This window comes from Biomphalaria glabrata, chromosome 10 (assembly GCF_947242115.1).
Source record: "Biomphalaria glabrata chromosome 10, xgBioGlab47.1, whole genome shotgun sequence".
In the NCBI taxonomy this organism is placed as follows: Eukaryota; Metazoa; Mollusca; class Gastropoda; family Planorbidae; genus Biomphalaria; species Biomphalaria glabrata.
The window spans coordinates 29,404,240-29,427,142 of NC_074720.1; the positions used below are offsets into that span (position 1 = coordinate 29,404,240).

At 32.5% G+C, this 22,903-nt stretch overlaps 1 protein-coding gene across 1 annotated transcript in view; it reads right to left on the reverse strand.

The window, feature by feature from the left end:
- Positions 1-22,903, reverse strand: part of LOC106054420 (MAM and LDL-receptor class A domain-containing protein 2-like) — a 124,742-nt gene that overhangs the window by 49,542 nt on the left and 52,297 nt on the right. Inside the window, exons 64-103 of the mRNA XM_056044467.1 lie at positions 22,747-22,852; positions 21,741-21,900; positions 20,123-20,213; positions 19,655-19,813; positions 18,811-19,085; positions 18,335-18,422; positions 17,988-18,146; positions 16,152-16,318; positions 15,871-16,045; positions 15,425-15,502; positions 14,239-14,385; positions 14,007-14,091; positions 12,864-13,023; positions 12,637-12,736; positions 12,367-12,516; positions 11,902-12,158; positions 11,447-11,672; positions 11,202-11,330; positions 10,377-10,507; positions 10,156-10,246; positions 9,982-10,056; positions 9,731-9,880; positions 8,869-9,044; positions 8,336-8,528; positions 7,872-8,015; positions 7,466-7,734; positions 7,258-7,348; positions 6,229-6,381; positions 5,856-6,112; positions 5,541-5,625; positions 4,175-4,249; positions 3,902-4,051; positions 3,299-3,567; positions 2,924-3,017; positions 2,015-2,164; positions 1,536-1,886; positions 1,086-1,226; positions 883-968; positions 469-633; positions 90-174 (exon numbers count right to left, since the gene is read on the reverse strand). Of these exons, the coding sequence (XP_055900442.1) occupies positions 90-174; positions 469-633; positions 883-968; positions 1,086-1,226; positions 1,536-1,886; positions 2,015-2,164; positions 2,924-3,017; positions 3,299-3,567; positions 3,902-4,051; positions 4,175-4,249; positions 5,541-5,625; positions 5,856-6,112; positions 6,229-6,381; positions 7,258-7,348; positions 7,466-7,734; positions 7,872-8,015; positions 8,336-8,528; positions 8,869-9,044; positions 9,731-9,880; positions 9,982-10,056; positions 10,156-10,246; positions 10,377-10,507; positions 11,202-11,330; positions 11,447-11,672; positions 11,902-12,158; positions 12,367-12,516; positions 12,637-12,736; positions 12,864-13,023; positions 14,007-14,091; positions 14,239-14,385; positions 15,425-15,502; positions 15,871-16,045; positions 16,152-16,318; positions 17,988-18,146; positions 18,335-18,422; positions 18,811-19,085; positions 19,655-19,813; positions 20,123-20,213; positions 21,741-21,900; positions 22,747-22,852 (6,093 nt within the window). The remainder of the gene's footprint in view (positions 1-89; positions 175-468; positions 634-882; positions 969-1,085; positions 1,227-1,535; positions 1,887-2,014; positions 2,165-2,923; positions 3,018-3,298; positions 3,568-3,901; positions 4,052-4,174; positions 4,250-5,540; positions 5,626-5,855; positions 6,113-6,228; positions 6,382-7,257; positions 7,349-7,465; positions 7,735-7,871; positions 8,016-8,335; positions 8,529-8,868; positions 9,045-9,730; positions 9,881-9,981; positions 10,057-10,155; positions 10,247-10,376; positions 10,508-11,201; positions 11,331-11,446; positions 11,673-11,901; positions 12,159-12,366; positions 12,517-12,636; positions 12,737-12,863; positions 13,024-14,006; positions 14,092-14,238; positions 14,386-15,424; positions 15,503-15,870; positions 16,046-16,151; positions 16,319-17,987; positions 18,147-18,334; positions 18,423-18,810; positions 19,086-19,654; positions 19,814-20,122; positions 20,214-21,740; positions 21,901-22,746; positions 22,853-22,903) is intronic.

Consider the following 22,903-nt stretch of genomic DNA (forward strand, 5'->3'; position numbering starts at 1 on the left):
TTAATTTGATCATATGCATTGTAATTTTTACAATATTTTTTGTTTAAATGTTTAATTTTATTTATAAAAAAAATATATAATGTACTTACTAGCACAGTTGTCATTTGAAAAGAAAATGTCATCAATGGCAATGTCTCCTTCATAGCTGGAGCCAACAGTTCCTTCAATGATAATCTAATCATACAGAGATAGAAGTTCAGTTTGTAAGTAATGAAAATGTTTGTGCATGATTGCTATTAGAGATCTTAAATATTTTGTGATAAAGAGTCTGATCAAACTGTGGCTATACCATAGACAAATTGTTACCTACAGCTGCTGTTGAAAGGACAAACAAAAGTCAAGGACATCATAAAATGTTTAAATTTTAATTTTACAAAGTTAATCAATTTAAAATTTAATCTAGGATTGACTTTTCTGCTCATGTCCAAAGAGACTATTGAGATACATAGATAATTTAATGACACCTACCTGATAAGGCACTAAGCTATTAAATGATACAGAAGCTGGACTCCATAACCTCCCCTGTGGGCCTGAAAGTGACCATACTTTCTGTAAACTGGTTGTATTCATATAGACATTAAGTGTTCCAATGCCTTGACCAAACATGTTGTAAAAGAAATGTAGACAGCGCACCTGAAAGTTTTTTGAAAAGACAAAATCTATAGGAGTAATATTATTGACAGGCTTTTACATTTTATTCATAAATATTTGTATTGTTTTCAATATTTGTTTTCCATACTCCTAACGTAATTTCAACTTAGATTTTCCTTATTTCCAACTTGCTTTCCACTTAGATCCACCTTATTTCAAACTTAACTTTAACTTAAATCCTTCTTATTTTCAACTTAAATCCTCCTTCTTTCAAACTTAATTTCAACTTACTTGGTTGCCAGAGAATCTCTGTGATGCAAGGTAAGCCCTATCGCCCACCCTTTGTGGAGCACTCGCCTCAATAAATGCATAATGACCTGAGACAACAATGTTCCTCCAATTATTACCAACATTAATTTAACAAAACATATTGCAATACAAGTAATATTAGTATTATCCATTTTTTTAAATGTAAAAAATGACTTGTTGGCTACCTGTGCCATCACCCACAGTGTTATCAGCTTGGGGTCCTGTGTTGAATGATGGAGTTGAACCTGATCCAATTATCCAATCAAAATTGTCTCCTATCCTAACATTAGCCCAGGTACAAAAACCTGACTCAAAATTGCAGGAGTCTAAAAAAAAAGTTAAAAATAGCATTCAATATAAATAGTCTACAGCCTAGACATATTAAGTCTTTATCTATTTTAAGATTACAAAAATTTGAAAATATATTAAAAGCTTTGCTAGCTAAAAAAAATAAGATTTTATAATAATATTGACAAATGATGCATATATTTAATAAGGTATTAATTAAAATGCATATAAATTTACATTATCTTAATAAATCTAAAGAATAAATTTTCTATATAACCATTTTTACCTTTACCTATATAACCATAGTAGCCTACAAATATATTAATATAATCAAATTATTTATTTACCAGAAGAATCGCAAGGACCAGTTCTGATGCTGACATCATCTAGTGCAATATCACTGAGATATGATGAGCCAACTACACCCTCAAACTCAAGACTCACTGTTGTTGTATTGTCTCCTGAAACTGAGACCTCTGCCATTTGCCATTGCTGGCCCTGGTTTCCAGAGCGACTCCACAGCTGCTGTCGATTACCTCGGAAAAGTCTGTACACACGAAGTGAACCCATTGTACTGCCATACATATTGTACCAGAACTTAACACAGTTGCTAGGATAATTTAATGTCATATTTGGAGTAAGAAGACTGGCCCTTAGATTAGGGGCTCTGTTGGAAGCCTCAACATAAACATACCGTCCTGAAATGTAAAAATAAATATGTATATATGCAGAATGTACTAAAGATAAGAGTAGCTATACTAAATGAGTAAATAAATGTCTTGTATCTTACTTTGTAATGTGCATTAAAAAGTTAGACAACTCTTACCTTGCATTGTGCCATATGTATGATCACTGTTTGGACCTGTTCCAGTCGAGGTAGTTGTTGATGAGTGCAGCAGCCAATCAAAATTATCAGTTATGCTTTGAACAAAACCACACATACCATTTTGAAAGTCACAGTCGTTATTTAGTGAAACTGAAAAAATAAATTGTTAAATAATAAAACCAGCTATTTTAAAGAGAGCATTTTTTTTTACTTAAGCTTACTATTGAAAATGTTATTTTGATTTCCTAAATGTAATGATTATGCAGAGTATACTATATTTATTTTTTACATATTTTTACATAGTTTTTGTTGTTATCAAAGTGAAATATCTATCTAGGTGTATGCTAAAAACCTTCTTCTTATTATTATTATGGTCACAGAACTCAGGAAAGTATGTCAAATAAGAAAATAAAAATGCAATTACACTTTGTTTGGAAGTCATAATTAAATCTTATTTAAATTATGAATCTACTTCAATACTATATGAAAGGGACTATCTTATCTTATATAATACAGGCGTCACATCAAAAAAGAAGATGATGACTATTACTAATTAAAAGGATGTGTACTGGTAATTAAACATTAAGGTGCTATTAGAAAGCCAATTAACAACTTAAAAATAACATTTAGAGAAAAATATACAATTTCAATGTAAAGTTTTACACATTTGAAAATTTTCAATTTGAATTTAGAAGCAAAAACTGTTCTTACATCAAGACAAATAATTCAATAGGAAGTTAAAACAAAAAAGTAGATAATGGAGTGAGAAAATATCATTTTTTTTGTAGGCCTTTAAATTTCTTTTAGCTTATCACAATGTCTTGAAGTTCATAATTTCCTCACTTCAATGTCATTTCATAGGCTACCATGGCATTGGACAAAACAACAACAAAAGAAACAACAACTCACAGTCAGCAAATGGACATGGAGAGGATGAATAGTGGATGTCATCTACATCGGTAGCTCCAAGATATGTAGTACCACGCAAACCAACAATTTGATACTGAAAGTAAATTTTAAGAATAATGATTTATATATATAAGAAAATGTTTTTCATACAACCTTTTGTTTCTAAATTTTAAGTAAATAGGCTAACTCTATTTTAGTTAAATAAAATTATCAAATGTACAATAAATCTCAGAAGTACTAACATTAAACAGCGTAATCATTCTGGATTATTTAGTAATTTCACACCAATATTTAAATTTGCAATTGGTAATCAGTTAGTGATATTTATTTTAAAAATTTTAATTTACATACATATCTGCAATATCAATTGGATACCTGATAATACTGTGTACCAGTGGTTTCTACTTGAGCTAATCGCCAATCTGGACCTTGACTTCCTAACCGCTGCCAGAGTAAAGTTCTGGTATTGACAGTTACTGTATAGACCTGCAGTCCATCGACAGAAGGACCATACAGACGATACCAGAAAGATAAACAATCTCCATGAAGGGCACCAGCAGGGGGTAGAGAGGGTGAAGTCAATGCAGCAGTATCATTAGGATGGCGTATTTGACTTGTTGGCATATGCAGAGTAAAGCCCTGATCTAAAATTTGGATAGAAAAAAAACATGAACATGAAATTATCAATAACAATAAATAAACAAAAAACCTTAAACACTCAAAAGAGTTATTGCCTGAATATTTCATGCTTACAAAAATAAGTCTAAACTCAAGACAGCAAAAAGAAAACTTTAATAGATGCCAGGGATATAACGGAATAGCCTGCATTAGATGTTAAAAAATACACAAGTCAAATATGGGTCAGCATAACCTCATGGAATACTGCAGTCTAATTAATCATTGCACTTCAAAGGCTATAAACTTATAAACTTGTTAAAAGAAATCAGCTACTTTGTTATTTAAAAAAAAAAGTCCTACTTGTTCCTTGTGTATGATCTTGAGCTGTGGCATACATAACAAGACCTTGAGAAATTGGTTGTACCACACTCCAATCAAACTGATCAGTATTTGATTGAGTCCAAGTACAGGTACTAGCTGACTCAAAAGTACAGTCGTAAGGGCTTGGCACTGTAAGTATGGTATATTTGTTTAAAATATGAAAAAAAAACTTGTAACAAAAATGTTGATTAGTTGTGGCTTAATAAAAAAAAAATGAAATTAGACTCTTCTAGTTCAATGTTACAAACATACTAGGTGTAGTGCCTGTAGACGATGCTCTTGTTGGTGCAGTCATAATATCTCCTCTTCTTGCTGAGCCCGGATATGCTGGTAAAGAAAGTTATTTCAATTTGGATATCCAGTTATACTGGAGTTTCACTAAAAAAAGCAACTTAAAATGGTAATGCCAAAAAATACTTTGGTGGTTTCAAACATAAGTAATGAAGACTTAATATTTTAATCAATTTGAAGATATTTTTGGATTTATAATAGTTATAATATCATTTTTAGTAAAACAGAAAAATCCAGATTCTATTATTTTTGGTTACTGACCATTAAATAAAAAATTAAAATAAAAAAAAAACTATAGCCTAAAGAAGAGAATAAGAAGACTTTTATGAATGCTATTGTAATGACTCTCACTATCCAGGCTCTCTACATACTGCTCCACAACACCAGCTCAAAGAACTTGACAACTCAAGGCTCCAAAATAATGTAACAGTTTAATGTCCAATAAATCAAAGCCAATACTGTACAACTGGCCAAATGTAACACTGACTGTACAAATGTACAAATATTTCACCGTTAACAAGCGTACCACCATATCAACTCTTGTACTGCTGTATCAAACTCCACTGGCCTCTCCGCTTCGTCACGGACTTGCACTGGGTTTAACTGTTTAGGACTGACTTCACACACTGGAGTTGATCAACATCTCTTTGTACTCGCTTGGTGTCTTGACACTAATCCACACCAAACCATCATAATGCACTGTACAGAGCCACATTACTGAACCACACTGAACTGCTCCACTCTTTAAAAAAGAAGACCAAAGAGCGTGGTGGGGGCGGCCCAAGACAGGTGCTACAGACAGCTGGACAAAGAGCCTGGATCTACAAAGATATTTAATTAGCGGGCTCCGTTGATGGGGGGTCAGTGCGCGCGTGTTCTTAACAATGTTGACTAAGAACTCCAACGAGTCAGCTGTTGGGCAGGGGCAGAAAATACGTTGACTCATTCGACTCACTCTTTGCTTTGTAAAAGTATTCTGTAAAAACCAAGCGTAGTCATGGCATATATATCCAGAAACCGACAGAACATTCTGGTTGATCACATGACCACATCCGACATGACTGGCCTGAGTAGTTTTCACTTTAGATGTTTCTTGAAACATAACCAGTCATCACCGTTATGGTTGACTGCTTGTCTTGTGCTTGCCTGGGGCAGTTTGTGTCAGCTAACTACACACACTACTAACCCTTTCCGCACCACCACCAAATTTCTAACAATATAAAAGTTTCAGTAATCTTTCTAAGAAAAAGTGACACCAACTATTTTATACTTAGAGAGCATAGTATCATATCTAGGAGTGAAAGAGTTGGCAATCTAGTAAACTTACTGGTACAAAGTGAATCTTGAGATACAATATCATCCAGGGCTATCATACCATCTGTCCTAGTGCCAACATTGGCTTCAAATACAAGCTGGAGACAAACATAATCACAATACAACCACAGCAGCAAAAAATACTCTAAATATATCTTTAAAAGAAACTTGTTTGTTTGTTTTTTGTATTACTTGTAACTAATTTTAACTGCAGAGTAAAGAAAATTGAAGAAGATTAAAAAAAAGTCTTAAGTAGAGCTATACAGTATAAATAATAAGCATTTTTTTTAGCAAAATTTCAACTTCTGTAAGAATGAAGAAAAATTACCTGAAATTTGTGAGATGGGGAGCTAACTGGTATTCGAGCTAAGTTCCAATTATCCTTCTGATCATTAAGTGACCAAAGTAGAGTAAAAGTGTTTTGATCAGGTATATATAAGTAAACATTAAGCATGCCAGGGTCTTGACCAGTCATATAATAGTAAAAAGTAAAACACCATGAATCATCTGGGTTGTGTATTGGTGTGTATAAATAAGCATTGTTTCCTGGAGCCTGAGCTGTGAACATGGCTATAGCAAAATGGCCTGGAAAACAAAAAATAGAAAAGAAACAACCAGTGAGTGTCAATGAAGTTACAGGTCAATATTTTCTATACTTTAGCGATGAAACCCATTCTAATGAGATGGCATGTTAATAATACCTTGTTGGGTTCGGAGTGTATGGTCATTAAAAGGAATGCTGACTCCAAAAAGAGGGAGTGCACTTGAAGCCACAACCCAGTCAAACTTATCTCCATGAATTTGACCGACTGAATTTGTATACAGGTCTAAACCATTTTCAAAGTCGTTGTTGCCTAAACAGAACAAAAACTATGTTGATACATTCAGAAAAAAAAAAGAGAATCATAATTTATAATAATAATATATATATAATATAATACTTCAATTAATATTTCACACTCGATTCAATTTATTATAATTACAGACAGGATTTTGTTGGAAAGAAATTCAAGAAAATTGATTGTTGATAACCTCCAAATAATGAACAAGCAAAAAGAATATAGACAATTTTTAAAAAAACAAAGCTTATTTTGAGGGAAAGAGCCACTAATTACTGCCATTTATCTGAAAAAAAGCAGGGTTTAGCTCCCTTTCTGTGATATAAACCAAATTGATTAATTAGTACTAATTGATTAACTAATTGTTTGTTTTTTATTGATTTGTGTATTGTTATTGACTATGAATAATTAATTACGCAATATTTCAACTTGATCCGAGAATGGAAAGTAGAAAAAGAAAAGTGACAAAATGTAAGATGGGGATTAAATCCATATATACATCTAGATCTATCATTAATTAGCATTTATTCCCCTTAATTCAATATCAAACAAAGTAATTAATCACCAATAATAAATCAACTAATTTGTTAATATTTTTATTGATTCATGTCTTGTCATGTACAATGAAAAATTTTGCAAAGTTTCAACTTGATCTGAGAATAGGAAGTGGAGACAAAAACATTTCTTTATACCAGACAGACAGACAGAATGAGTTAATATTTGCTTTGTAAAAAGTTCAACTGTTCTGCTTATAAAATGTTTCAGTAGTATCAAGCTACATGTTCAAACCTTATCGCTGTGACTAGTTCATCATTTAAATGTTCCCACTTTATCTTATTCATCTCATTAATATACCTTTACTATGATGGGACAACTGGAAAAAAATCTTACCTCTGAAAGGGCATTCATTAAGAGATAAAGTGATGTCATCAATAGCTATGTCTCCACGTATGCCATTGCCTACTGTTCCCTTGAATACAATCTGTAACGCATTTCAGATGGCATTCATTAAAGCCATTTTTTTTTTAAATGTTAAGACCTAAGATTAAAATACCAAGAGATTAAAATATAAGAAATATTATGCTGGAATGCAACATACATGAAAACTTTGGCCTGGATATGTGATAGTCGATTCTCCTAGCAACCAATTCACAGACTGATGAGCTGATCTTGACCACAGAGACCTGAATGGCCCTAGAGTTGTGTCACCAGCCATGATTCCAAACTCTAACGTCCCTACATTGTCACCATTCATGCTATACCAAAATCTAACACACTGACTGTTATTACCAGTAATGGTTTGGCTGACAAAGTAAGAGTAATCTCCTGCCACACGAGGTGGGCGAGCATCTATATGATAGTAGTAGCCTAAAGGAGTAAGAGTGTAAACAGAAGGCCATTTAATGTAGAAATATTTATACACATATTCAGAATTCAAGTAAAGAAATTATGTTTGAAAGATATATGTTTTAATTTTGATGATTTTTGCTTATTAGTATTAATACCAAATTGAGTTCCTAGTGTGTGGTCTGCAACAGGTCCAGTGCCAACTGTGGTTGTTGATCCTTGAAATTTCTGCCAGTTAAATATATCACCACTGCTCTGATTCCACCCACAATCACCAAAGTCAAATGAGCATGATGGGCCCACTGTAATAAATATGTAATTGCTTTGAAACTGAAGAATTTATTTATAAACACATATGTAAAAAAAAATCTCAACTCAAAAGTATAAAATGTTTAGTTACCAGTAAAAACAAAATTAAATACAAGCAACTTTAAAAAAAGAAAGCAATAATAATATTTCAAAGCAAAAAAAAAGCATTGACAATTATTACTGTCCTATCAAACTTATAGCAGTGAGCAACTCTGCTTTTATGTTTGTGGAAAGTTTAGTCATGTATCAGTATATAAATATAGAACTTAGAAAATGTCCGTATATGCTAAGAAACTATTATAAACAAACTTACATTGGGCATGGCAGGTTGAACCAGCTTGAACCATTATATCATCAATAGCAATGTCACCTAAACTGTTTGTTCCTCTGACACCTTCTATGATAATCTTGTCATTGCCACTGCCAGTAAATTTGATCTGTAAAAACTGCCATGCACTTCCATGATTTCCACTCTGTGAGGCATATTTATCTTTTCTTTGGGTTACCTGATCAAGTGATAACAAAAAATATATTTGATCAAATCCTTGTGCTACTTCTACATTATTTTAACAATTGATTAAAAGAAATTATTCAATCAAAGAAAAGATTTTTTTTTACACAATTACATACACAGATTTTAAAATGCCTTGTTGATGAACAACATTGTATAGCACTACTGGTAAGTAAAGTTTTTGGTTCTTTATTTCAATGTTCATTTATAGTTTAATAAAAAAAAGTAAGGATTGTGGAAACTTAAGTGATAATGAATTCCAAATCAAGACAACATTCACATTAGCTACATTATTTTGTACATTATAATTTCTTTACATTTTATTCTATGCTTACCGTATTTAACTTGTAAATATTTAAGCTGCCAACATGTGATCCATACATATGATACCACAAGTTAAAGCAATAAACTGTATTGGGTATCATAGGCGACACTAGCCAAGCTGTTTGGTTTTGAGCTTGATTAGGATTGGCTACATAGGAAGATGTTATATAGGCATACCATCCAGCATCTGAAGAGATTTGTGTAAAGTAGCATTTATAAATAACATTAATTCATACCATCCAGCATTTGAAGAGATTTGTGTAAAGTAGCATTTATAAATAACATTAATTCATGCTTCATTAACATTTCTTAACAACATTAATTTATGCAGCATTTTATCACAAGTATGCTACTCTGTCTTAGCACAGCACTAGAGGAAGGAAGCAATTAGGCTAGATGGGCAGCAACACAAGACTCCTGTGGGAGTGTCTAAGGGAGTGCCAGAGTATTTCCACTGCACAGTGTGAAGTTCTAAGAGAGCGTCCATGACCTTGTAGTTAAACCATGCACCTTTCCTCAAAGGACCATTTCAACAATGGTGAGTCCTACACAGCTAGCTTGGTAAATTATAGCAAAACAGCACAGATTCCCGGTTTGCTCAGCCTTCGGACACATATTCTAGTCAATGCACCTGGAGTGTTTGACACATTGGAAATAGCAGAGTTTACTATGAACATTGACTTGGACCTCTTCCAGACATAGGTTTTTGTTCAATCAGGCTTACAAGCCTATATTTTGAAGAAGCTTGGCTCAACTCTTCTGACAGTAAAACAGACAGATGCATCATTTTTTAATTTATTTCTCATCATTTGTATATGATTTAGAATTGTTCATTACATTAGAAATAAACAATAATTCATATTATAATATTACCAGTTCCATAGCTGTGATCTACCACTGGACCAGTAGCAGCAGAACCTTTGGGACCTTGAGCCCGCACCCAGTCAAATGTATCTTGAACATGTTCCTGCGTCCAGTTGCAGAAATCCGACTCAAAGCTACAGTCATATTTAGACAGAGGTACTGCAATAAAAGCAATATCCATTTGGACAGTTAAAGTCACTAGTGATTTATGTTGGTGTATAGTTTAACAATAGATGAGGAGGAGATAATTGAAAACTTACTGAATGGTACAAGAGGAGTTGTTGATGGAGGAGAAGTCATTGGCTGCCTAACAGGTACAGCTGTAGCAGGGTATACTGAGAATGGGGGAAAATGTCAGTATTTAGTAATGCTCAAAAGAATCATTAAAATAGTTAACATAATAAATGTGCTATTTAATACACAGCTCTACATACAAGGACAGTTGGCTGCAGTTGATATTTTTCCAACAAAGTCATCAATAGCAACATATCCATTAGTCGAGTTGACCTGGCCATCAAACTCCATCTATATTAAGTTAGAATGTTAAACAAAAATTTGTTACATCAATTTAAAAAAAAATTAAATGTTTAAATGTTAAAGAAAATAATGTAATCTAAAAATGTAAAAATACTTAGTTTAAGAAAAATGCTTTTACAATATAGTTTGAAGTTTGTGGTCCGATAGGAACACTGGCGTAGCTCCATTCACTGATGTAGGAGTTTGGTTGTGACCATATGGGATATAAATTATTGTTAGAGGTGTCTGTTAGGTACAGGGTCAACCAGCCTGTCAACCAAGAAACAAATAAATGTTTAATGTATTTTCCATAACTCAAAGTAAAAAACATACAAATTTACTAATTTAACATTTATTCTTTAAAAAGACAATACTTCCATTATTAAACTTCAAATATAATAAAATAATTTAAAAAAAAAAATAATTTAAAAGATTTTTGGTTTAATTTGGGTATTGAACCCAAATACTACAACTTATGCATTTTCTGATTCTGCCAGTGAGGAAGACAAACGTGCGATTATTTATTGGTATATTCATTATAAAGACATCTTGATCTAACACTAGACCTAAAGTTTACTGTTATCGCATAATTACGGTTATATGGATGACTATGCCATGTTGGCTCTATAACTAGATGTAGTCTCCACCCAAATTTATTGTTATTTATTTTTTTATTTGAAAAATTATAATGATCAAACTAGATTTTCCCCATGCGGCCAACAAGCTAGTAATTCTTTTCGCAGTGATATACATCAACTGTTAAATTTCTAGAAAAATCATTAGAGACATTTTTTAGATAAGCGTCCGCCCACACTCCAAAAAGGAGAGACTTAAATAGAAATATTGTAAAAACAAATATGTACGTAATGTTTCATCCAGCACACTTTTAATTTATCAATAATGTGAATTATAAAATGAAATGTAGACTAAGTAAAAAGTTCAGTAAAAAAAAACAGCAACATACTTCCAGGCCCTGAGTTCAGATACCAGAAAGTAAAGCATTTGATGCCATTAAATGGAGGCATTGGCTGACTGGCCAGGGCTGCTTTGTTGGATATCAGATTGGATTTGTAGCTTAGAAGCAGATACTTTCCTACAATGAAAATCACATTATTAAAGAAAATATTTTTCTAATGCTTGCAAGGTTAAAAATGATTTTTCTTTGTACACTAGTCATACAACTATGGAGAGGACGATTTCAAACTCTACCTGATGATGTTGCTAGAGTGTGGTCAACACTTGGATGATATCCATAGATAGCTTGACCAGCTGTCCAGAGCCAAGAACTGGGTCTAGGCAGTGAGCTCCAGGTACACATATTAGTTTCAAAGTCACATGATCCTTCACTAGCACCACAGCTTCCATCAGTAATAACTATATCATCTATGGCGATATCACTAGCATAGCCATTGCCAATGGTGGATTCAAAAATAAGCTGATGAAAAAATATATACAAATTTGTTACATTTGTATTATAGTTTAAATGAAATACCATTGACTATGTGTACACTAATCAGTTCAACTACTCTAAGCAAGGTTACATGAAGATGTTTAATGGAATATCAGTATCACAATGATAAAGATGTAAAAGAAAATAAAGGTCGCTTTGTTGTTTTTTTACTATCTAAGAAAAACAACATTTCTACAAATTAATGAATTTTTACCTGCCATGAAGTTGATGACCTGACAGTGACTTCATTTTTGTACCACTTATCTCCTAGGTTTCCGCTGTGAGTGTACAAACTGCTTTCAACATTGGGTCCAGTTCTAACTCGAACTTCTAATGTTCCCATATTAACACCATACATGTGGTAGTAGTAAGAGACACACTTGGCAGTTGTAGCTGGACGAGGTAAGCCTATCATGCGTACTTTATCACCTGGCATTCTGGGACTAGAGGCTTCTGCATAGGCGTAATGACCTAGACATTCAAGTTAAAAATAACAAAAAATTTCAAATTAAGTGAACATTATTCAAAAATATGTGGAGTAAATATTGGTGTCAACAAAACAAGAAGCTTTGTGCTTATTTATTTAAGACAAACAATTACACTATGAACAAAAAAAACAAAATTGGTTCTATTCATTTAATAAATGGTTTGATTTATAACTACTATAAATAAATATTACCTTGAGATGTACCATATGTATGGTCATTTGTAGGTCCAGTGGCAATAGATGATGTTGAACTCTGCCACCTCTGCCAAAGTCCTGTGGTTTCAGATCTATACCCACACATGTCAGTTTCAAAGTCACATCTATTAGCAGTTGTATCAGAAACTGAAAGACAATTACTTGAGCTCATTCTAACAGACACAAGCAAGTGAAAAAGGGAAAATGCTAAAGGTTTCAAACTGAAACAGTTTCTTTATGTCAATTCAAGGTGGTGTAAAAACTTACCACAAGTTCCAGGTATCAAAGAAATATCATCTATAGCTATGTCTCCTTGATAGTCAGTACCACGAACACCTTCAAACTGAATAGTAGTTCCAGCAGTAAGCTACAAACAAAGTTCACAGGATTACAATACCATACATAGGCTAAAAGTCCATATTTTTGCTCAATCATTAAGAAGTTTATTTTTAGTGTATTGGATTTGCATTACAGTCAACAGTTTTCTGTCTAACCTGTAAAGTGACTGCAGCATCAAGCCAGTCATTAGCTTGTGCACCATGTCTTGTCCATACTAAGACTCTGACGGAGCCTGGGGCTACAGCGTACATGTTTAGTGTGTTGATATCAAAACCAAACATATGGTACCAGAAGTGCAAACATTTAGGGCCAGAGCTAAAAAATATGCATTCAGTATTTTTAATTTTAAAAAATATATTCTTAAGTTTGTTAAATAAAATATTTTATCTATATATATATAACAACGTTTCTCACTATCCAGGCTCTCTGCGAACTGCACCACCCAACACCACCAACTAAAGAACTTGACAACTTAGGGCTCCAAAAATAACTTAGCACTTAAATGTTTAATAAATCATAGCCAATACTGTAACATTTGGCAACAAAATAACACCGACTGTACAGAAGCTTCACACTCCAAATTATCAACTCTGTAATGCTGTATTAACTCTCTGCCTCTTCCTAGACTCGCACTCAATTCTCTGTTCCGGACAGAAACACTAGACTGGTTCTTGACTCCGACTTGGACTCGTATTTGTGAAGTTGCAGGTAACGTGTAGTTGCGAGCTAACGTGAAGTGACTTGACTCTGACACACTCGCTCTTATTTAGGGTCCCTACTGGCCTTCTAGAACCGGATGGAACATTGGTCGACCATTCTGGTTGATCACATGACTACATTCTTCATGACGCTCCTGAGCTCTATTCACCACACAGATCCTTCCTGAACCGTCGTGGCTGACCATCGCAACCCATCACAGTTGACAGCTCATCTAGCTCTGGCCTGGGGCGATTAGCGACAGATGTCTACACAGACTACTACCACCCTTATGTGGCACCACAAGGTTTATTACATATATATATGTTCGTCAATTTAGGTATTTTATTTTTAGGGTCTTCTTGTTGTGGGAGAGACATTTAATATGTACTATAGTCTCTGATCTAAGGAACATTCATGCCTAACTTTATCCAAATTGGTCTAAGGATTCTGATTTCTATATGGGACATACATACATACTCCCTACTAAAGAGGCCAATCCATGATACACAGTTACGGTCACAGTTTGGGCATATGTAATCACCAGCCGTTGCATTTTCACCCTTCTTTCTACTACTGTTGTGTATGGCATATATATTTACCTTGTAACTCCAGGACTTTCAATGACAGCTGTGTCATTTGGTCTTCTTGGACTAGAAGTTTCAATGTAAAGGTAAAATCCAGAATCTGAAAGTTTCATATGCATCATATAGTATAGACTACATACACAACATAACAGCAAATATAACAGCAAATATTCAAATTAGGGTAAAGCTTAAGCAAATCAATAATTTCCAGATAAATAGTATGAATAGAACATAAAAAAGGAAGTACCTGTTTTAAGAGTATGATCTACACTGGGTCCTGTAAAGCTACTTCCAGTACGCCCTGACAGTCTTGTCCAATCAAATTGATCATTTGTATTTTGGTGCCAAAAGCAAAGATCTTTTTCAAAGTTGCAGTCAACATTAGATGCTGGTCCTACAATAAATATTTTATAGAGTTTTCAAAAAGAAAATTTCTTGAGTTATAATTATAAAATATTGTACAATATATAAGGAGAGAAAAACGTTTTAACTATATTTAGATCATAGAAAAAAAATGTAGAAAAAAAAACTTTCAAGAAAAAGAAATGTTCAGCTCAAACACTAAATAGTCTTTCTAATTAAAGGGAAAATCTGATGGTTTTCACAATTTTTAAAATATATGTGTTTTGATTTACAGAAAATGAATATATTATTCTTTTTATTTTATTTTCAATAATAACTTTGTAATTGATGTTTTTCTGACATAATTTTTCTGGCATCCAAAATGTTAGATTTCTATGTCACATCACTCAAACCTATTAATTTAATCTATTGACTTAATGTATTATGGAAAACCATACAGTAAAGTTTACAAGCTCGTAAAAAATTAAATAGATCTATATCTATGCAGTTAGATCTAGATCTTGTAAGCAAGGAAAAAATATTTGTTAAGAGTATAGATCTATGTGCTTGACTTACCATGACAGTGTGTATTTTCTTGCCTAACCTCTCAACACACAACAAACACTATCACTTGGTTGTAGATAAAAATGTTACTTTTTTTCCTCGAGTTGGTTATTCTAATAATTTTATATATATATATATATATATATATATATATATATATATATATATATATATATATATAACTGTACCATAGCTACGCACTAGGCTGTCACTAAGCCTAACAGCCACAGTAAGAATGAAATGATACGATTGAATAGATCTAGATTTGCTTTTAGTATTTTTGAGGGAAGTGACTTTTGCCTAACCTAAAAACAAAATCTCAAAGAATGCAGTTTGTTTTTGTTTTTAGATGTTAAGAATTTAATGTCTTATTGATTAAATATAAATGTTTTTAAGCAGTTAAATAAAAAAATGGTAAAATGTTTACTATTACAACTTTTACGCAGAATTCAGATATGTCAATAACTCTAATTTGAAAAACTATTGGACTTTCCCTTTAAAAGGTTGTTCTTATAGAAACCACTAACCACTTGAAATGCTTGATACTGTTGATTGACCTGGTGGTGGTGTTGGTAATGATCCAAAAACTGCATTGGCTGGTTTTACTGAAAAAAGTAGGATAAAGTAAAGTTTAAAAAATTGTTTTACATATATATTATTTAATTATTAATCTGTAATAAAGTGTTGAGCTATATTCCCTATTATAATATTATTTATATTTATAATATACACACACACACATATAAAATGTATGTATTAAAATAAAATTGTACACATTAATTTTTCCAACACCTTTAAAATCAAAATTTGAACCTAGACCACTCAGTTTAGAAGCCAAGTGCTTTACCATTCAGTCACCATGCCCCTTTTTACATATATTTGTAAATTTACACACAAAACATTTAATTAATATCTTTTCATTAAAGAAGTATTATAAATTATTTCTAGTTGATGTAATTCAACATGTAAACACCTTGACAAAATCCATCTGTTACAGAAAAGTCATCGAGAGCCACATAGCCTTGACCACCTCTTAACTGAAGATTGAATACAATCTTAAATGGTGTGCTACTAATAATAGGTAGCTGAGCTTCTGTGAATGTCTGAGTAGCTGTTGTGCTGTTTTGACGCCAAAGTGTAGGCCCATTCTAAAATAAAATAGACTAAAATTGATCAACCTGCAAAGATAAATAAAAATTAATTTTCTAGTTAGTTTTTTATCTTTTTTTGGCTGATCTATTATATGCATTGTACCTCTGTGGCCACTGACAGGAATGAATAAGTTGCTCCATAGTTAACAAACCAAAAGTGGAAGCAAGCACCATTTGAGCCAGTTGCTCGAATAACATCTGAGACTAAATTCACTCTTTGACCTTGTTGTCTAGCACTATTTGCAGGAGAGACTAGAATCATATAGCTTCCTGAGAGAGAAATAAACTATGTATTAATATGATGCTCCTGAGAGAGAAATAAACAATGTATAAATATGATGCTCCTGAGAGAGAAATAAACTATGTATAAATATGATGCTCCTGAGAGAGAAATAAACTATGTATATATATGATGCTCCTGAGAGAGAAATAAACTATGTATAAGTATGATGCTGCTGAGAGAAAAATGAACTTAGGCTTGTTCTAAATCAATTTGATATGTAGAAAAAAGTTTCAAATTCCCACCTAGATCCCAATGTGACTATCACATTGAATGAACAAATGCTAGAACATTCTTATCATTAATAGGCTGTAGGACCAATATGAAGATTCTAGTCAGTCTTATTATTACTCTTGGCAATATTCTAGACACTATAGAACTACATCAGCTGTCTATTGTTAATCTAGTTTCAAAACAAAAGGACTTGCTTTTGGAAGACCATAAGTAGTTGAATAGATGATTTCATTGAATTGTCAAGAGTAATAGTGGTTTTTATGAGAAAAACATTGTAAAATCCAACTTTTCTTTTTCCATTGTTTTTAAAAGGGCTTATATATGAAAGTGCATAGAAGACCAGACAAAAAAACAACTTTGCATTCTATAACTATAAACAGTGCCTTTGGTGTTTGAAATCTAAACATGGTAGCTCTGAGTCAGTAGAAAAAGATTGGGTTTTTTTTTTGACAATATCTTTAACCTTCACGAAATATGTGAGAATTTTTAACAAAACCCACAATTATTTCAACAAAAATAATAGAACATGCTTCTCTGAAATATAAACATGTATTTAAGTTACAGTCTGTTTCATTCATGTAAAAAAAACCAAAGAAATGATAATCGATTTTCGCAGGGACAAGAAGGAAAATGATATTGTTTCTGTAGCTGGAGAGACTATTGAAATTGTGCAAACCTTTAAATACCTTGGTACTATCCTAGACAATAAACTAAATTTTACTGCAAATACTGATTATATCAGCAAAAAAGGGCAGCAAAGATTACGACTACTAAGAAAACTGTCCTCGTTTAATGTTAGCGAAAAGGCCTTGGCTATGTTTTATCAGGCTCACATCTGCAATATTTTCAGTTTCAATATCACTGCCTGGTATGGCAATCTGAGCATTAAAAATAAGAATAAACTTAATAGAATCCTCAATGCTGCTGGCAAAATCATTGGCAAAAAACAAACCCCATTTGGGCAGTTGTTTGAGATAAACATCTATCAAAAAGCTAACAAGATCCTCGAACTAAAGAATCACCCTTTGTGTCAGGATTTTGTGATTTTACCATCACAAAAGAGATACAAGACACCGATAGCAAAGACAAACAGACACAAACACTCTTTTGTTCCCCTGGCAATCAAATCATTAAATAAGAACAATCTGGTATAAACTTTGTCACATGTAAATTATGAGTGAGTCTAGTGTGAATGTACACTTTGGTTTCTTATAGTTATAATGTTTTTTGTTTGGTGTAATGCACAAATTGTAAGACAAATTTCCTTACGGATAATAAAGATTATTATTATTATTATTATTATTATTATTATTATTCACACTAAGTTAGACGAAACTGAAGTAATAAATAGAACTAGGAGACAAGTAAATATCTCACTCAGTCTGACTTTACTAAGATAGATCTTAATCTTTTTGAATCACTCACCATTTCCAGTGCTTAATGTATGATCAACTACAGGATGAGGTAAATTGTTAGTAAATACTGCAGCATTGGCAGTGGTTCTCATGAATTGGGCTATAATGCCATTGAAAGTAGACTGAGAAGCAAGCCAGCCACAAAGTCCAGTCTCAAAAGTGCAATCACCTATTGTATTGGAAAAACAGAACAAAATTTTAAATATGTATTTTATTTTACTAATGTTTGAATTATAAATGAATTTATAAAAGTTCTGTTTTCTATATGCACAATTTCTTGGGTTATAAAAAAAATACTAGCTTGAAATATTTCTTGCTGCATCACTATATTGTATGCACTTAAGCATATTGTCATACCTGGAGAGGAGCAGAAATCTTGTAACTTTATATCATCAATTGCAATGTCACTCAAATAACTTGATCCAATATCTCCTTCAAACACAAGCTTTTAAGATAGAACAAATGGTTTGATGTTTTACTAACACAGTGAATTCCATTCATTCCCACTCATTTTTTTCCATAAATCTTACACTAAGTGGTCATCTGAAAAAACTTTAGTGTCTCTGGAAATGTAATGCCACTCTGGGTGTATAGAAACATTCTCTAGACCAATGTTTAGATAGCCCAAACTTTTATCTATGAAAGTGTGTAAAAAATTGATTGGAAACTAATGGAAACACATTAACCTTGAAACTATATTGATTTGTAGAATATAAAGTAATTTGTATATCAAATCATCCTCTCCATCTAGTTGAAAATATAGGCTAAATATCAGGTAAAGAGTTAAATTGTTTATTAGTGTATTAAATATCAAACCCACATAAAATACTTACACTAATTGGAGTGGTTGGAGGGTTAGGCAATGGAACTAACTGCTGGATCCAGTTATTTGGTTGAGGTCCACTCAGACTCCATACAGGAGAGTACTTGACACTTTGTCCATTGTTAACCCACTGACCAAAGGAAATAGATAAGTTTCCCATGCCAGCACCATACATGTGATAAAAGAAAGATAAACACTGTCCAGGTTTAGGAGTAAATGCTCTTGACCAAATACGAGCAGCATCACCTAAACGTCGACCACTAGCCTCAGTATACAAGTAGTGGCCTGGGATCAAAGAAATAATAAAGAACTAATAAATGAATATGCTTGATAATGTATGATATGAAATAATAGTAAAGATAAGGGAGAAAATATTCAGCAACTTAATTAATTTAAATATTATCATATATTAATAATTAACAATACCTTTTTTTACAGAAGTGTTTCACAATACTCTAATTGACCATAAAAACTCAAAATAAGATTTCATTGGCTCACAGTTGAATTATTTTAGTCTTTGATTGCATTTTCTGTAGTCATTTTGCTTTAATCTTTTTTTTTTTTTAATAAAGGAGTAAATGACAATATAATAAAATATATTTGATTTAAGAAATATGTACGACTTGGCATTTTAGCATTCAAATCCAGTTCTTGAAGTTTCTATTTCAGACATGAAGAGCATATGTTAACTGTTGCTACCTTTTCTTAATGGATTGTGTATGTAAATGAATCTGCATGTGTCATCTTGGTATCAAGTATATTGCACATAAGGTGACATTTCTGCTTTAAACCAGCAAAAGTACAAGACTGACAATTATTCTAACGCAATATATATATATATATATATATTCTACCTGCACTTGTTTTATATGTATGATCATTTGTTGGTCCAGTATTGTATGAATCAGTTCCACCACTAGCTCTAGTCCAGTCAAATACATCCATTGTATCTTGTAGGTAACCACAAATATCAGGAGATTCAAAGTCACAGTCAATAAGTGAGCCACTTGAACCTACAAATGAAAAGTAAAAATGTTGCGCTTAATAAAATAATTCAAACAAAAGCAAATCTATAGCTTCCTGTCCAGAACTAAATGATGTCTACAGCCTCCTGTCTACAACTTACTGTCTACAGCCTCCTGTCTACTGCTTACTTTCTACAACTTACTGTCTACAGCTTCCTGTCTACAACTTACTGTCTACAGTTTCCTGTCTACAACTTACTGTCTACAGCCTCCTGTCTACAACTTACTGTCTACTGCTTACTTTCTACTGCTTCCTGTCTACAACTTACTTTCTACTGCTTCCTGTCTACAACTTACTTGAACACATTCCAGGGACAAGATTAATATCATCAATAGCTATGTCCCCATCAAATGAGCTACCCTGAACAGCTTCAAGCACAACCATAGCCTAGAAGTGAAAAGTGGAATGAATTAAACACAAAACAAATCTAATTATAATAATAAGCTTTATAATAAATTTTTCTTACAATTGGTGAAATAAAAAAAATAATTATAACTACAGAAACAAAATATACATTCACACTAGTTTCACTCAAAAGTAACATGTAAAATGTTTGCACCAGATAGATCAATTCTATTAAATGATTTTATTGCCAAGAGGGAACAAAGGAGTTTTTGTGTCTGTTTTTATAAAGGGTATCTTATATCTCTTTTGGTAAAATCTAAAAATTCTGGCCCAAAGGGTATTTTTTTTTATTTTTAAAATCTTTGTAGCCTTATTACAAATGTTTCTCTCTAATGGAGTTTGTTTGCTACCAATGACTTTGATAGCAGCATTTATGATTTTCTGCAGTTTATTTTACAAAGCTAATATCAACTCAGTCTATCTGTCTGGCCAAAAGTTTGTAGCCTACATGTTATTTCTAGCACACCCAATCTTGGATTAAGCTGAAATTTGGTACAATTATTTCTTTTACCTGACAACACAAGAATCAATTTTTAAAATTAACCAATTAGTTAATTAGCTACTGGTAATTTTTTTTTTGTATGGTATCTTGAATAAGGGAAAGAAATCATACTTGACAGATGTGTAGTATGAGTTGAATTAGTCCCCTTGAGGACTCTAGAACCCTTTATAGTAAACATTTTTTTAAGCATTTAAAAAATAATCATGTAAACATTCACCAAGATACCTTCTTCTTTCTCCCCCACCCTTTTCCCAACTGATTTTGACAAGTGATAGGATCATAGCGCATTGAAATAAGCTAAACAAAAACAATTAGTAAAAATATTTATAATCACACAGATTTATTAAGTATAAGTCTGTAGTAAGTATAATTACATGACTAACATAATTGATACAATTACACTTAATATAAGCTTTGTTTTTTTTTAAAGTACTTGTTGTGTTGTTCTTGTTATTTTCAATGATTAGATTGCCATACCAGGCAGTGATATTGAAATTCTAAATACTGCAGTCTTTTGGCTAACAGCATAAGTCAATGGTAATCTTTGTTGCCTTTTTTTGTGATATAATCAGTTTTTGCAGTCAAATTTAATTTATCATCTAAGACAGTGCCAGTGGTATTTATTAGCATTCATTGAATTGAATTAATTGTTTTTCTGTTGACTTATTTGAGCTTGCAGGTTTTTTTCAATGACTTCTCTGAGGATTTTGAATTTCAGAATTTTAGGGCGCCTCTGAGTCCACCCATCTCTAATGGGTACCTGACATTAGTTGGGGAAAAGTAAAGAGCATTTGTCGCAGCGCTTGGCCAGATAACACCCTGATTTGCCATGGGCAATAAAAACTGATGACCTTTACATCATCTGCCCCATAGATCACAAGGGCTGAAATTTACCTTTATTGTGTGCTGGTGCTGGTGGATATTTAATAGAGAATAATTAAATCCTTTGTTGAGCTAAAAAATAATTGTTAAGTTGTTCTCTATAAAAACAAACTATTTAAACATACTGTTGGTGCAATGTTTGTTCCTCCACCTCCTATATTTATGCTAGCCTGCTTCCAGACATTTCCTTGTGTACCATTTGTTTGCCAAGCTTGTGTGAATCGATTATCGGTACCCCAAAGTTGCACATCAAGGCTGTTAACACTTGTTCCATACATGTGGTACCTTTGCAAAACAAAAGTAGAGAAATTTAAATTTAATTGTGAATTATCATGCATGTTCTCCATTTCCTATTGTTGATATGGTGTCCAAATGTGCACTTGCTCAAGAGAATATATATTAACAATTTCCACCTTGACACTAGTAGTAGTTATTTGTTTATTGTTGAATATGAAGCTTGATCTTATATAACATGATGGCAGAGGTATATTAATAAGCAAATAATAGCAAGTAATAGATAGATAACGTTTTACTGTTTGCAATAATAAGTAGACATCACTTACAGTGCTACATATGCCTTACAAAGGCGGCTAGCAGTTTCCTTCCTGTACCAGAGCCACTCCAGGTAAAAGGTAACATGATAACTAATTGGCAAAATGTTCATTGGAGCAGGGGGAAGTATGATTTAGCAAAAAAATTGGTGAAAGAATCAGAGGAGGTCAGAGTGGCCACTTTTCTAAGAATAATAGGGACAGAAGCAATGGACATATTTGAAGGTCTTGAAATTTAAAATGGAAGCAAAAGAAAGATGAATGAAATGTTGAACAAATGTACCTTTGCGCCAGTTATAATAATATTAATAATAATATTTATTGTCCGTAAGGAAATAGAAAATGGATGAGCTTAAAGTACATTGATCAAAGCTAACAGGTGGATCTAGTCTGTCTATATTATCACAAGTGTACCAAATTGATAGAAAATAAAATACAACATTATCTCCTTTATTATATTTATATTCACAGTAACTTTTTTGTTTCCAATTAATTGACTTGACATAGACTAAATATAAAAACAATTGTGAAAGTACATTTTTCTTAATGGAAATGTAATTTTAAGCAAAACATATTTTACCAAAATGTAAAGCACTGAGGAGAATTGTCTGTGATTTGAGGGCTTATTAGTCTGGCTGTATCATTGTAATGGCCCACAGATGTCTCCAGATACATGTAAAATCCATCTGAAAAGAGACAACACTTCAATACCATACTGAAGCACATTTATGGAAATG